This window comes from Anguilla rostrata, chromosome 18 (genome assembly GCF_018555375.3).
Source record: "Anguilla rostrata isolate EN2019 chromosome 18, ASM1855537v3, whole genome shotgun sequence".
NCBI classification, from domain to species: Eukaryota; Metazoa; Chordata; class Actinopteri; order Anguilliformes; family Anguillidae; genus Anguilla; species Anguilla rostrata.
The window spans coordinates 3,048,793-3,063,151 of NC_057950.1; the positions used below are offsets into that span (position 1 = coordinate 3,048,793).

Here is a 14,359-nt window from a genome sequence, read left to right on the forward strand (position 1 = left end):
GGCACTTCCTGTACTGTGACCCCCATCTCGATCTTTAAAGGAGTACCATGGTGATTTTCACACTTTCTCGGTTTTATGTGCTATTTGCACAAGAGGCATTGAAGAAACACAATGAGCAAAGTATTAAATATGTCCGTTCTGTATTTTTGGAGAAATATGCGTTTTAAATTCATCATCCTATTTTCAACCGGTTGAGAAAGTTGTCATTTTTCTACGTCACGAATACAGTAACCACTCCTATTTCCACGCCCCGTAAAGAAATCTGACAGGACACACCGTCCTGCTGTTCAGACAATGTAAATATTTGACTAACGTTAGGTTCACTTAAATTAGAGTGCCTTTAGATTATTTCTGGTTATATTCATTTAGCTAGCTAGCTAACGTTAGCTAGCTAGGAGGTTTGCTTTCATAAGGCAATGCTATCGATAACGTTAGCTTGCTAGTTTGCTTTTATGAGGACGTTATAGTTGTGCTTTCATCTTAACTTGGCTAGCTAGATAGCAAAAATTGTAACTGGATATAAGTCAACGTTCTTACCTTAGCTATCTATCGATACTTGATATACTACTAAGTTAGCTAGCTTGTGAAAATTCAGTCTCCCAAAGAGAGCGCATATCATGGGGGTAGCTATGGTAACCGGGCACGGTCTGTCAATCATAGCTAACTGACAGTTCTCATTACCACGCCCAGACGGTTCGGGTGAATTTTTATAGTGGGAAATTTAGGCTTAGAAAAATACGTTTTTAAAGTACATTGAAATGACTGAAGAATAAAAAAATTATGCACATTTGTTTTGTTGTTGCCTGAAGACAACTGGGAAGTGTCACGTTCAACCACCATGGTACTCCTTTAACCCTCTCTACTTTCCCCCTGTCTAACAAAGTCAAAAAACACAAACAAAAACACCCTCTGCACTCTGTACAGGCCAGTGGCAGGGCAGTAAGCCAACAGCAGATTTCTGTTGCTTAGTAACAGTTAAACAAGACTGAGCTTGCTTCGCGCAGTTGAAAGAAGTCCATAAAGAGACGCACAGGCCAGTCAACTGCTTCCTCTAGGTATTTTTCTTTTCCGTTAAAAACTACAGAATGTAGACCTCTGGTTATAGTCGTAGTGCTCTCAGAGGGCCTAACAACTGGGCTGGTTTAGCGAAGAAGAGCGATTTTGAGGAAGGAACCTCTGATGCTGGGCAGTACTTCTGTGCTGGCAGTGGTGCTCCAACCATTACTTGCTTGCACTCATCTATGTGAGAGAATTCCCCTAAGAGCTGGTAGGACTAGCATTTTAATTATCCGCTTTAACTTTACTCTAAATCATTCGCTTGTCTTATAAACAGATATAAAGGTACTCTCAAATGTTTTTACTTAGCTCAGGCAATGTTTCAAGTGATTATTAACAAGCTAAACTAGTAACAGAAAGTATGATTTATCATAATAAACAATGCATTGAAAGAAAGAGATGCTCAGTTTAAATAATAAAAAAGGCCAGCTATATGTTGCAACAATATGTCTGTGTTCATTTTATATTTAAACTAGACAGTCTTTCTTTTTTTCTGAAAATTGAATTTCGAAATGGTAGCTTTGCATCACTTTACAAAATTGTTCGAATTCACATGGCATATTTCTAAAATTAAATCAGTGATTTTTTTCCCCACAGATGAGAAAGGAAAAAAGCAAAAAAAGATTTTTCAGCTGTTCAACTGGTTTTTGAATCTAAAGAGTGCATTTAATTATTTTTGTTAAAATAATAAACCATAATGATATTGAGAAACAATTATAGATTAATATAGAATAGTATTACATTAATTTAGTAGTACTACACTCCCCATATAATACATAATGGAATAAAAGTGAATGACACCCAGTATATGGCTGGAATCATTCTTTTAAAAAAAATAACAACAAAAGCTTTTTGTTTTTAAAGAGCTTGTTAAGTGAATATTTTCACATGGACAGATCTGCAAATTTCCGCACGTACGTGCGAGCTGCTCCATATAGCGGGATATCATCCGAATCAGCTAAAACAGCACCGGCTCCTCTTCATGCTCCTGAATATGATTAATGAGTAGCCAGAGGCCCTAAAGGCCTCATAAAAACGCCTGCCTTTTTTTTTTTTAAATGGTGGGAGGTGTGAATAAGACGACTCGCATTACTTCCCCCCCCCAAACCATCATTTATCAAAGCCCTGATTTGACTTCGTTCACTGCCTGCGCCCGAGCTCTGTGAAGTAACGGCATCGATCAATCAGCTGAAACTCACACGCGCGTTTTGGTTTCTCTGCTCGCCATCAACAGCCGTTTGTGTATTTTCTCTCTCTCTCCCCCCCGCCCCCCCCACCTCGTAAAATTGCATTCATGGCTATTGTTACTGTGTGTTAGTGTTAATTAGAGCAGAGATTGTCTCATGCTATCCCTCTAGGCTAAGGCGGGTGAGTGAGCAGGACTGCAGACACTACACCCCTCATTTCCTCTTAGGCCAGGTTTCCCCTCCGTGGTGTTTACCAGCGTACGAACGGCGTCCCCTTTTTTAAATAACGTTTTTTCCGAAACTCAGAGCTCTTCCCTTCGCCTCTCCGCTGGCTGGCAGCCACAGCCTCGATTCCCACAGAATTACCTTCGCCACCTCCTCTGAAGCGCTTGGTGTTCCGGCGTACGTTAGCTTTAATTAGTGAGAAGGCCTGCTTGTGCTAAAGCTACAGGCTTAAATAAGTGATAGAGCTAGGCTACAGGAGTTAAAACTTAGGCCCCCCACCCCCCCCTCCCTCCCCACAATGCTGAATGGCCTACATCACATTTCTCATTCAAACTCCAAAACCCAAGTTCCCCTCTTAGCCACGGCGGCTAGCAGGTAGCGGGTTATTAGAGAGATTGTGTTCGCTAGCGGCTACAGAGCTCTGGCGACCGCCATTAAACGGGCCGAGCTCTGGTTCTGTTCCCGCCATTAAACGGGCCGAGCTCTGGTTCTGTTCCGCCATTAAACGGGCCGAGCTCTGATTCTGTCTCCGCAGTGCCATGGCCGTGGGGAAGAAAAAGGGGGCGAAGGTGCGGATCACGCTGAAGATCGCCAAAAAGTCGGTGAGCTTGACCGCGGACGGGATGCGGCGGCTGGACCTCAGCAAGCGGGGCATCGACACCTTCCCCAAGTGCCTGCTCAAGATGGCCGACGTGGACGAGCTGGACCTCAGCCGCAACCTGCTGCAGAAGCTGCCGGAGAGCATCGAGCACTTCGCCAACCTGCGCTGCCTGGACCTGCACAGCAACCGGCTGGAGCGCCTCCCGGAGGCCATCGGGAGGCTGCAGAACCTGCGCCACCTCAACCTGTGCGACAACCGGCTGGGGCCGGCCGTCCCCGCCGAGCTGGGCGCCCTGCGGGCCCTGCGCTCGCTCAACCTGGGCATGAACCGCATCGAGACGCTCCCGCGCGCGCCCTTCTTCCAGGGCCTCGCCGAGCTGCGCAAGCTGGGCCTCTTCGACAACCTGCTGGCCGAGCCGCCCGAGGCGGCCCGGAGCCTCCCGCGCGTCCGCAGGCTGAACGCCGAGCGCAACCCCTTCTCCCTCGTCGCCCCCGGCGACGGAGGAGACCGCGCCCGCGACGAGCTGCCGCGCCTGTACCTGCGGGGCGAGGGCGACCTGTGCGGCGCCTGCCAGCGGAGGAGCCGGGAGAGGTGGGGCGGGCGGAACCCCGGGGGGGGCAGCGGCCCCCCGAACGGGAGACCCCGCTTCTCGGGGCTCAGCACCCCGAACTCGGTCGCCCGGGAGACCCAGGGGCGTTGGCGGGTGAGGAACTCCGGCGCTACAGAGACCCCCGAGGCGACATGATGAAACGCGGAGAAACCCGCCATCGCGGAGACCAACCGCCCCCCCCCCTCAGAAGCTTTATCTGGAAACGTGGCTTTCACAGAATACAACATGGCCGCCAGTGAGACTGTTGCTTGTTTGTTTACTTCTGTATTTCAGAAATGTAGGTGAGGATAGGGCCGAGTAATAAATCATAATGATATTATTTCACCACTGTAATATTCCTGACAGTCATGGGTCAAATCAAGTTTCTTTCTGTATTTGTTTTTTCTGTAATAATACCTGATGCAGCAGCGGACCACTGAAATTGAGAGGCCACATGAAATGCTTCCTGTCTGTTGGGTTTTGATATGACAGCCATTCAGAAGCAGGGCATTGCAGCTTCTGTGTGATCATGTGACGTGTTTTTAATCGATCGCATGGAAGCTGCATGGTCATGCTTCTGAATGAAAATGCCTAACCACCCAAACATAACACGATATTGCATATATTATATTATATATATATAACGCGCACACAGAGTAACCTATTACAGAAGTTTTACAAATTAAAATACAAAGCACTACATTTCCTTCGTACAAATTCTTCTACATTAAACTGCATTTCAATGACAACTGTTCCAATGGAAAAAATGAAAAAAATATTTCTGAAGACCAATGATGTGTTTTTTGTAATGGAGTAATTCAATAAACTGAGCCAGATCAAAAAAAGGTTTTTTAAATCAAATTTGATATTGCAACAGTGATGTAACATTTCACTTAACTGCTACTGTAAATTTGACTTCTAATAAACTGAACCTTAAATTAAAAAATATTAACACAAATTGTACTCCAGTTCTGTCTTTGAAAAGCCTACCCTGTTATTATTCGACATCTATAATATCAACGCATTTGTCATACATTCAAATACTAGAGTTGAAACTCGAAAGCAAATTTAAATTATAAATGTATTATTATTCTAAAATATTCATATACACGCATTTATGTACATATACACACACACATATTTTTCCTATGTACTTCCACTATACCAGACAGCAAAAAAAAAAAACAGTACTGTTTGTTTTACAAATGGACATACTGGCAATTACAGTGAAATCCGTAAATGTCTCATAATGGAGTTTGCACAGTATCGGCAAAAAAGGCTATAAGAAGACAATTATTATTTCGGCCGGTGGCAGATAAGGAGATGTAAGGGCAGTAAATCACGCGGGTTTTCACAGCGACAGCGGCCCTGGACCCGCGCGTGCGTGCGTTCGCCGCCAAGCCCCGATCTTCCGCGCCGATACGGGGTTTAATGTCCGCAGATCACGGCTCCCGAAAAAGAATTGCGCTCGATGGGAGTGGCGTGAGATCGAGTCTGCGGCGGAAACATTAAAACGATATTCGAAGGGGGGGGGGGGGGCTTACCGCACCCTGGTAGATAATTACCGGGCGGGAAACACTAAATTCGCCGGGTCCTACTGCCGTTATGAAGCATTCCGAAGAACGCAAGCTGGCTTTTCTTTAATTGGGAGCAAATTTTCAGGTTATGGCGGCCATGTATCAGTGTAATGGCCTGCTCCCACCGTCAATGATAAGCTGTCAAGCGGCTCTGAGATTAGTCTGCGGGCTTCTGGGCCACACGCAAACACGCACACACTTACGCACAAACACACATGTACACACACAACCATACATGTGCATGTATGCACGCATACAGCATGCACATATAATTACACATACACACAAATATGCATTGCACTTGGACACAAAAATACACATGTACTTGCACTCACACACACACACACACACACACACGCACACACTAGATAAAATGCTTCCCACCCATATTGCTATTATAGCACTGACATTATTGCCAGTATTACTGTTATGATAATTAGTACTGAATTGAATATTATTTATACAGCATGGAGTGAGCATACAATCAGAGCCATTTGAGAGCCTGATACAGTTTATTTAACTGAGCTGAACGTGATTACAGACAGATACGAATGTGTCTACAGGTGAGCAGAGCTCAGGACGGGGACCAGGTGAGGGAGTCGTTGAGGGTGTGGGGGCTACCTCATGCGTCTGTGACCCCTCCTTAGGGTGACGCGGAGACGCTGTGGAGATAAGGAAATCAGCTGTGCGCCAATGCTAACTGCCGTTGTGACCCACCCCCACATTATCTACGCACTGTGACCACAGAGCGCTGCCATGCTGACGCAACAGCGGATGACAGCGTGGCCGCTAATGCTAACGGCAACGCGTAGTGACCACAGTGGCCCGCTAATGCTAACGCTAACAGGCACGCTAGTGACCACAGTGGCCCGCTAATGCTAACGCTAACAGGCACGCTAGTGACCACAGTGGCCTGCTAATGCTAAAGCTAACAGCCATGCTCGTGACCACAGGGTGACAGCTAACGCTAATGCTAACAACCACCCACGTGACCGCAGAGCACCCGCCAACGCTAACACTAACGGCCACTGCTCGTGACTGCAGTGCGGCAGCAATCGCTAATGCTCACGGCTGTAGAACGCCCGCCAACAACAACGCGAACGCTGCGACTTTACCGTTTGAAAGCGGGAAGATGCTCTTTGTTCTGAAAGGCCAGGAACGTTGACTGCCCGTTCCTCATGAAGATCTCCAGGGCATTGTCCTGAATAAAATAAAAATAAATCAAACAAAACTCATGCTGCCAAACCGAAACACACGGCAAGCACATAAAATAAATTAAACCTGCGTTCCACGGTACATATTACTAGTTTGCGCCGGTATTTTTTATTATGAACTTCTTGGGGGGGTGGGGGTGGGGGGGGGTTACTAATTTGTCTCAGCAAACACTTGTTTTTCTCCACCTGCCAACACACTTCAGATGAAAAGGCTCTCGGAATATTGGAAGGAAAAAAAAAAAACGCATTTCGCCACAATTAAATAACATTTTCCAGTCGGGCGCAATGATTTTATTCTCGTTATGAAGACGCCGAAGCAAATTTCGAGGGGCCGTAGAGGAGGAGGGGGGGGGGGGGGGGTAGAGGAGGGTATAAAACGGGCGTTGAGTCATTTGGATGGATGCTTGCCCTCCCCAGGGAAGGGCTTGGCCTCTCCTCCCCGCTCTGTTTGAGACTCACCTCCAGGAGGAAGCGGGAGAAATGGGCGTCCTTCACGTCCTCGTACGCGTAGCGCCTGCAGCTCGGGCTGGCCGTGGGCAGGGTCTTACTGAACATGCCGCAGATGAACGAATTCCGGACACTGCGGTCACAAACAGACACCAGCGTCATCACCAGCCCCACACACCTATCACTGGCACACAAACTCACTACAGACACACAAACTCACTACAGACACCAGGGGCTTCAGCGTCATCACCAGCCCCACACACTCATCACTGGCACACAAACTCACTACAGACACAAAACCACTACATAGCACTCACAACCATCACATAAGACACACAAACTCACTACAGACACACAAAACCACAACAGACACACAAAACCAGCTCCACCATCACTCAGCCTCACCAACCCCAGTCACTCACTACAGACACACAAACTCACTACAGACACACAAACTCACTACAGACATACAAACCCACTACAGACACACAAACACAGCCACAAACACTACCTCACCAACCCCAGCACTCACTAGAAACACACACTACAAAAAAACCTCACTTCAACACAAACCACACAACACTCAACTACTCAAACACACAAAATACAGCTTACAACCACTCAAAACACCAATTCACTACAGACAAACACAAACATTAATCACAACAGATTCACTAAAACATCACAAAAAAACTACTTAACTCGTACCATCCAACTCAATTAACCAGTAACACTTCCAAAACAGCTTACACACAAAATACGGAATCTATAGACATACCCACTATTATTATGAAAGTTATATCAACATGTACAATCATATCACCACACTATCATCCATCAATTCATCATTCCTTTATAAAGCAGAAATAGTACAGTGTATTGCTGTTCCTAATTTGTGATTGCTTGCCAACCATCTTCATCCCACCTATCATCATCTCATTATCTTTAGCGCTAGTTTGTGTAGCTGTCGCTAAGTCCTGTGTTGCTGTTCGCTAAGTCCTGTGTTGCTGTGCGCTAAGTCCTGTGTTGCTATGCGCTAAGTCTTGTGTTGCTATGCGCTAAGTCCTGTGTTGCTATGCGCTAAGTCCTGCTATGCGCGAAGTCTTCTGTTGCTATGCGCTAAGTCCTGTGTTGCTATGCGCTAAGTCTTGTGTTGCTATGCGCTAAGTCCTGCTATGCGCGAAGTCTTGTGTTGCTGTTCGCTAAGTCTTGTGTTGCTGTGCGCTAAGTCTTGTGTTGCTGTGCGCTAAGTCTTGTGTTGCTGTGCGCTAAGTCTTGTGTTGCTGTGCGCTAAGTCTTGTGTTGCTGTGCGCTAAGTCTTGTGTTGCTGTGCGCTAAGTCTTGTGTTGCTGTGCGCTAAGTTTGTTGTAGCTGTGCGCTACCTGGTAGGGTGGTGGTTTTTGCAGCACACGTCCCCTGCTGGGGAGAGCGTGAAGCCCTCGCAGACGTAGAAGTGGGCCGTCCCGAACAGCAGCACTCCCTCCTCGACGACGTGCCCACTGACGATGACCACGCAGAGCTTCCCTTTCACCTGGGAGAAGAAGCGTTTCCACGTTACAGCGCTGGCGAACTGCTGACCGTTATCTACATGATCAACCTGTCAAACTGCGTTTCCACGTTACAGCGCTGGCGAACTGCTGACCGTTATCTACATGATCAACCTGTCAAACTGCGTTTCCACATTACAGCGCTGGCTAACTGCTGACCGTTATCTACATGACAAACCTGTCAAACTGCGTTTCCACATTACAGCGCTGGCGAACTGCTGACCGTTATCTACACGATCAAACTGTCAAACCACAGGCAATTCTGATGCAAAGGTGTGACCAAAAATCTAACTTAAACTCTACACCTGTATTGATCCCCTGAAAAACATGTAATCCATGCGTTATACTACAAATAACAAAACACAAATGCACAGCATTCCATGTTATTCTGCGATACAAGAGATCAGTTTTGTTCTGTTACATTAAAAATGGAAAGTAACATGAGACTGAATGGTACACTAAACAGGAAGAGAAGTAAATAAGCAAAAAAAAAAAGAATTAAATTTCCTTATAGGTGACATGGAATAACATCCAACCTTACAATATGAGAGCAAATCTAATCTTTTATTTAAAGGGGTATTTTTGAACGATTAAGTAAATATTCAGTGCTCCACCTATTCCTTATTTATTTATATCTACTTTTTTGTTCACACCACATTTTTGTGACCAAATTCTTATTTAGAGTTTACAATGTCAAATTTATTTGTTAAATGGTGAACCACAGACAAGACAGCAAGTTTCATAGCGACCTGCCGGAAGACTTGCACAGATTATATCCATAAAGAACCAAAACAAACACAAACTTGTCCGCCACAGGCCCTTGTTTTCCTGGTTCAAAATGTCAAATCAAGGATTAACAGGCCGCACGTCTCTCTCTGACGCTCGTCTCTGAGGAGTCGGAAGGCTGGCATTGTCGAAGGCGCAACCTAAAACCAGCCATTGAGTTTACAGTCTCGCAGCGCTAAGCAACAAAGGAAAAGGCCGCTCACGTAGCGACGCGTTATTTTCAGAACGTGGCGTCTGACGTGCGGAGGCAGGACGAGGCCGTGCGAGGAAGCGCGCGCGGGGGGGGCGCCCCTCGCTGTCTCCCCGAATAACCGCGGCACCCGGGAAACGAGGGTCGGCGGCGGGGCCTTAATTACGAGCGGTTAATTTTACCGCGTCCCCCTCATTTCACGCCGCTCGCCTGCACCTGGACCCCCCCTCCCACCCCCGCCCCGCCCCCGCCCACCCCCCTCTCTCCCGCCGGCCCAACCCCAAGGGGCCCCAAAACCATATGGGGCCCTGGCACACCCACGGTGCACTCCACCATTAATACAAATCAAATCACGAGCCCCCACCCCCCCACACCACCCGAGCGGCAGAAAGCAGCGCCTTTATTGCGAGTATTAATCAATGACACACAAACAATGGCCGTGCGCTAATTGATTACAGGCTGGCCGAGCGGAGCTCCACCTGGTGACCCCCCTTATTTCGGGGGTGGGGGGGGGTTCATTGTTCATCTGAACAAAAAAAACAAAAAATTTAACAAATGAAACATTATCAGCTGAACCCAACGACGGTCACTTAACGTGTGTATCAAAACCGTTCAACGTGCTGATATAGAATTCATTTAAAGTACTGTGGGAAGTGTGTGTGGCGGGGGGGGGGGGGGCGATAAGCATTTGAGAATGTAAAAAGTGTTTGGTCGGATGTAAGAAACATGCATTCAGTCAATGGCTGTTACTAGGCTGGGTCTATAAACACTGGATGTCCGACCAAAAACTCAGAGAGCCCAGCAGTCTGGATTAGTACACGGCACGAACACTTCTGTCTCTGCTGCGTGCGTTTATTATAGCACTCCAAAAGCAGTTATAGCTCCCGTATGTACGGCTAAATGCAATATCATTTTTTAAGCATTCAAAGGAAAGCAGGATGTATTAAATGTTGCATATGTATGAATTCTGAAGGGGGCACGTTGCAGCGAGGCATCCCATAATAATCGGCAGATGTATATTCCTCTTTGACCGGGGAAATTCTAAAGAGTAATACCTGGCACAACACAATTTCCACATAACCACATTTTTCTGCTTATTGCTGTTGTTTGCTTTGTTCAATAATTTGTACTCACCCGAGATGATTTTTCTACAGAAGCTTGTTTTTTTTTTTTTTTTTTTTAAATCAATGAAATTGTGAGATAATAAATGATTCACGGTACATTCCTTTGTAATACGCTTTGCATCCAATGAAATTACGGACATAAAACTAAGCAAAAGCGAGTGAAGTGAAGCTAAAACCTGGAACACGTGGGACATTGTCAGCGTAGAAGGGTCCCTTCTCTGTCCCCCATGTCTGAAACGATGGCGAAACCTCTTCTCATTTCTCACCCTGGTTTCAGGACATACTACTTCTTTATTTATTTATTTTTTTGTTTACACACACAAACAGGGCCGGCCCGTGGCATAAACGCTCTATGCCGTTGTTTAGGGCCACAACCGCTGGCGGGGAGGGGGGGGCACACGACAGAGGGGGGCCACCGCCCATGTTATCTAGATAATAACGTAATTAGTTTCGTAATTACGTCATTCATCCCCTATCGTGGAATTAGTGGTATAAATGTAAAACGACCCCCCGGGTCGTTGTTTAGGGCCGGCCCTGTACACAAAGTGCGTGTGACATCACAGGAAACCACCGCGAGAACGCCACACACGCCTCCGCTCAGCCACCGTAAAAAGACCCGCGCGCGAGAGAGAGGGAGAGGGAGAGTGAGAGAGAGAGAGAGGGATAGTGAGAGTGAGTGATAGTGAGAGAGAGAGAGAGAGAGGGATAGTGAGAGTGAGTGATAGTGAGAGAGAGAGGGAGAGAGGGGGGAGAGAGAGGGAGGGAGAGAGAGAGAGGGAGAGAGAGGAAGAGAGGCAGAGAGAGAGGGAGAGGGGGAGAGAGAGAGAGAGGGAGAGGCGTCTAATTGTTCTCCTGAAGACGGAAGGGCGCGGCGCGAGACAGCGTGAACTGTGTTTGCGGATTAATGAGCGTGAAACAAACTATTCATCTGACGGCAGCGCAGCAGGACTCAGAGCCTCTAAATGAATACGAGACAGCTGACGTCACCCCCCTGCCGCTTTATTAATACTTTCTGTCAAACGGCGGAGAGAGGGAGCGCGAGAGAGGGAGAGAGAGCGAGAGAGAGAGAGCCGTGCTCTAAAAAGGTTTTGGTGACCCGGGGACGCCACAGACCCTCTTTAACGTCCCGCACGCCCGCTCCGAAGACCCCCCCCCCCGCCGCCTGCTCCGGCTTCCGGAGGGATCCGCCCGCGCCCGCGCTCATCTGATCTAATTGGATCATGAAAGCAGAGCGGGGGAAAAAACAAAAACCAACAGCGAGGCCTATGAAGGCATGGCTCAGAGAAACGAGCCGCGTCCCGTCCGCGAGGTGTACTGTCAAACGCGGCGGCCCCCTCCGTTCGATCGATCGATGTTTGTCCTTAAGTTCGACTCGGAGAAAGTGCAAGCGTTTGTGTTTTCTTTTTTTTTTTTCAAATTAAATACACTTTGAGGTTGAAAGTTCGATAGTCAACAAAACGAACTCTCCAAACGGTGTTTGCGGAGAAAACAATGAACACTTAATTTATCCGTATGTCAATAGTTGGGACGAGGGTTGGGTGAATCCAGGGCCTTATTTGGCAAATGAATACAGACTGTTTCTGTGTGTGTGTGTGCATGTAAGCGTGGGGATGTGCGTGTGTGTGTATGTATGTGTGTGTGTGTGTGTGTGTGTGTGTGGTGCGGTGTGTATGCACACGTGTGTGGCATGTGTGCGTGATGCGACCAGTGTGTGGGCATGTGTGCGGGTATGCGACACGTGTGTGGGCATGTGGGTGTATGCACAGGTGTGGGCATGTGTGCGTGTGTATGCGACCACGTGTGTGGGCATGTGTGCGTGTGTATGCGACCACGTGTGTGGGCATGTGTGCGTGTGTATGCGACCACGTGTGTGGGCATGTGTGCGTGTGTATGCAAGCATGTTTGTGTGTCCAAATCACACCCGCATGACAGCAGGGCCGAAGAGACGCTGTTCTTCCGGAACGTTCCGGCCGGGCTCACCTGCTCGGCCGGGCCCAGCTCCTGCAGGATCAGCTGCGTCTCGGTGCACTGCTGGGAGAAGTCGTCAGAGAGCGGCGACGCCTCGCTCAGCGAGGGGAAGAAGGTCAGCTGATCACAGTCCAGCCCGTTCTCCTGCACCTCCTGCCCTGCCTCACACAGGATCTTGGGTTCTGCACACACACACACACACACACACACGATCACACCCCGCATGCACGCACACACACACACACACACACACCACGGACACCACCACACACACACACACACACACCACGGATACACACACACACCACCACACACACACCACACACACACCACACACACACACACACACACAGCACATAGACGCACCACACACACACACACACAACACACACACACACACACAATATCTACACACACAAACGCACACACAAACTGTCACACAACAAACAACCACACACCACCCACACACATCCGATACACACAACACAACACTACCACAACAACACACGCACACACAACACACCAATTACGCACGGTCACACGCACCACACACACGGATACACACAAAGCACACACACAACGCGCACACACACACACTACACACTACACACACACACATATGCACGGATACACACACACACACACACGCAGTGGATCACAGCACGCATGCCAACCACGCATGCACACACAGCACGGATAACACACGTCAGATCACACAACACACACACACGCAAACAATGGATTACAGTGAATGCACTGCACTAGAACGCACTAGATTTTATCTAATCCCAATGCAATTTTGTCCATAACTTTTAACAATGAAACAAACACAAATTTTTTCCCTGATTAAAAATTCTGAAAGATTATACAAGGCTATCTACCCATAGAAAAGTCCACTTAACTTTCAATATTCCCTTTGGTTTTAATGAGCAGTTATGTGTGCATGGAGAGAATCTTCCCTGGTCTTTTTTTTTTTTTTACCTGAATCTGTGTCACTGCTTTCAGCCACACCTCTGTTCTCTTCGATGAAATTCCACTTCCCATACAGGCCTGGAGTGGAGACGGGAAACTGTGGAAGAAAACGTCAGCATCCGTTAAAACATCTATTCCAGACTTCCAACTCGTTTCCGGTCATCTCCAGATTTTTTAAATCCTCGCAGTAATGAAGCGAACCCCGCAGAAGGGCAGTTCCAGAAAAAAAAAGAAAAACATTAAACAAAAAGGAAGAGCTCCCTTGGACAGACCAAGCCTTTCTATATGATGTTACTTTACATAGGAAGCCCAACTGAGATTCAGATCGATTTTTCAAGGGGAACCTGACACAATCACACTGTTCTGTACCAGCGGCTCTATAGCGGTTCTGTACCAGCGCTGAGCTGGGCTAATAACTCTGCTGTAGTGGTTCTGTACCTTTTTGGACAGGGTGGGGTTCTCTACCTTTTTGGACAGGGTGGGGTTCTCTACCTTTTTGGACCTGCGGGGTTCCGTACCTTTTTGGACCTGCAGGGGTTCCGTACCTTTTTGGACCTGCAGGGGTTCCGTACCTTTTTGGACCGGCGCGGGGCCTTCCGGCGGATCCGGGGCCTCATACGGCTGGGCCCCTCCGCGGCGTCCTGCACCCAGCCCTGTTTGAGGAACACCCCGGGGCCCGGCCCAAACAGGCCCCTCTCTCTCAGGAGCTCCTCCTCCACCCTCTGCCAACGGGACGCCACGGCGTCGTTCTCACAGCGCTGTGTCTGGGGCGGGGTGGGGTGGGGGGGGGGGGGGTAGGGGGGCAATAATGCGCAAGAGATTAAGCATCAAGAGAAAATCAACATTAGCATATTCTTGCTTAGTTTAGGATAACAT

The 14,359-nt window shown here is 47.9% G+C and overlaps 2 protein-coding genes across 8 annotated transcripts in view; one reads left to right on the top strand and one right to left on the bottom strand.

Moving 5' to 3' along the window:
- wdfy4 (WDFY family member 4) overlaps positions 1 to 14,359 on the bottom strand; it is a 95,779-nt gene that overhangs the window by 2,194 nt on the left and 79,226 nt on the right. For all 6 annotated transcript variants that reach the window (XM_064318401.1, XM_064318400.1, XM_064318402.1 and 3 more), the window contains 6 exons: positions 14,056 to 14,247; positions 13,493 to 13,580; positions 12,524 to 12,693; positions 8,279 to 8,427; positions 6,909 to 7,029; positions 6,329 to 6,436 (listed from right to left, as the gene is read on the bottom strand). In XM_064318401.1, the coding sequence (XP_064174471.1) occupies positions 6,347 to 6,436; positions 6,909 to 7,029; positions 8,279 to 8,427; positions 12,524 to 12,693; positions 13,493 to 13,580; positions 14,056 to 14,247 (810 nt within the window). In that variant the 3' untranslated portion in view covers positions 6,329 to 6,346. The remainder of the gene's footprint in view (positions 1 to 6,328; positions 6,437 to 6,908; positions 7,030 to 8,278; positions 8,428 to 12,523; positions 12,694 to 13,492; positions 13,581 to 14,055; positions 14,248 to 14,359) is intronic.
- Positions 854 to 4,270, top strand: lrrc18a (leucine rich repeat containing 18a). Of its 2 annotated transcripts, none has more exons than XM_064318424.1 (2): positions 854 to 1,267; positions 3,004 to 4,270. In XM_064318424.1, exon 2 carries the CDS (start codon positions 3,008 to 3,010, stop codon positions 3,812 to 3,814), a length of 807 nt encoding a protein of 268 aa, XP_064174494.1. In that variant the 5' UTR covers positions 854 to 1,267; positions 3,004 to 3,007; the 3' UTR covers positions 3,815 to 4,270. The 2 variants fall into 2 exon arrangements, with proteins under 2 accessions (XP_064174494.1, XP_064174495.1); XM_064318425.1 differs by having other exon boundaries at positions 854 to 1,055.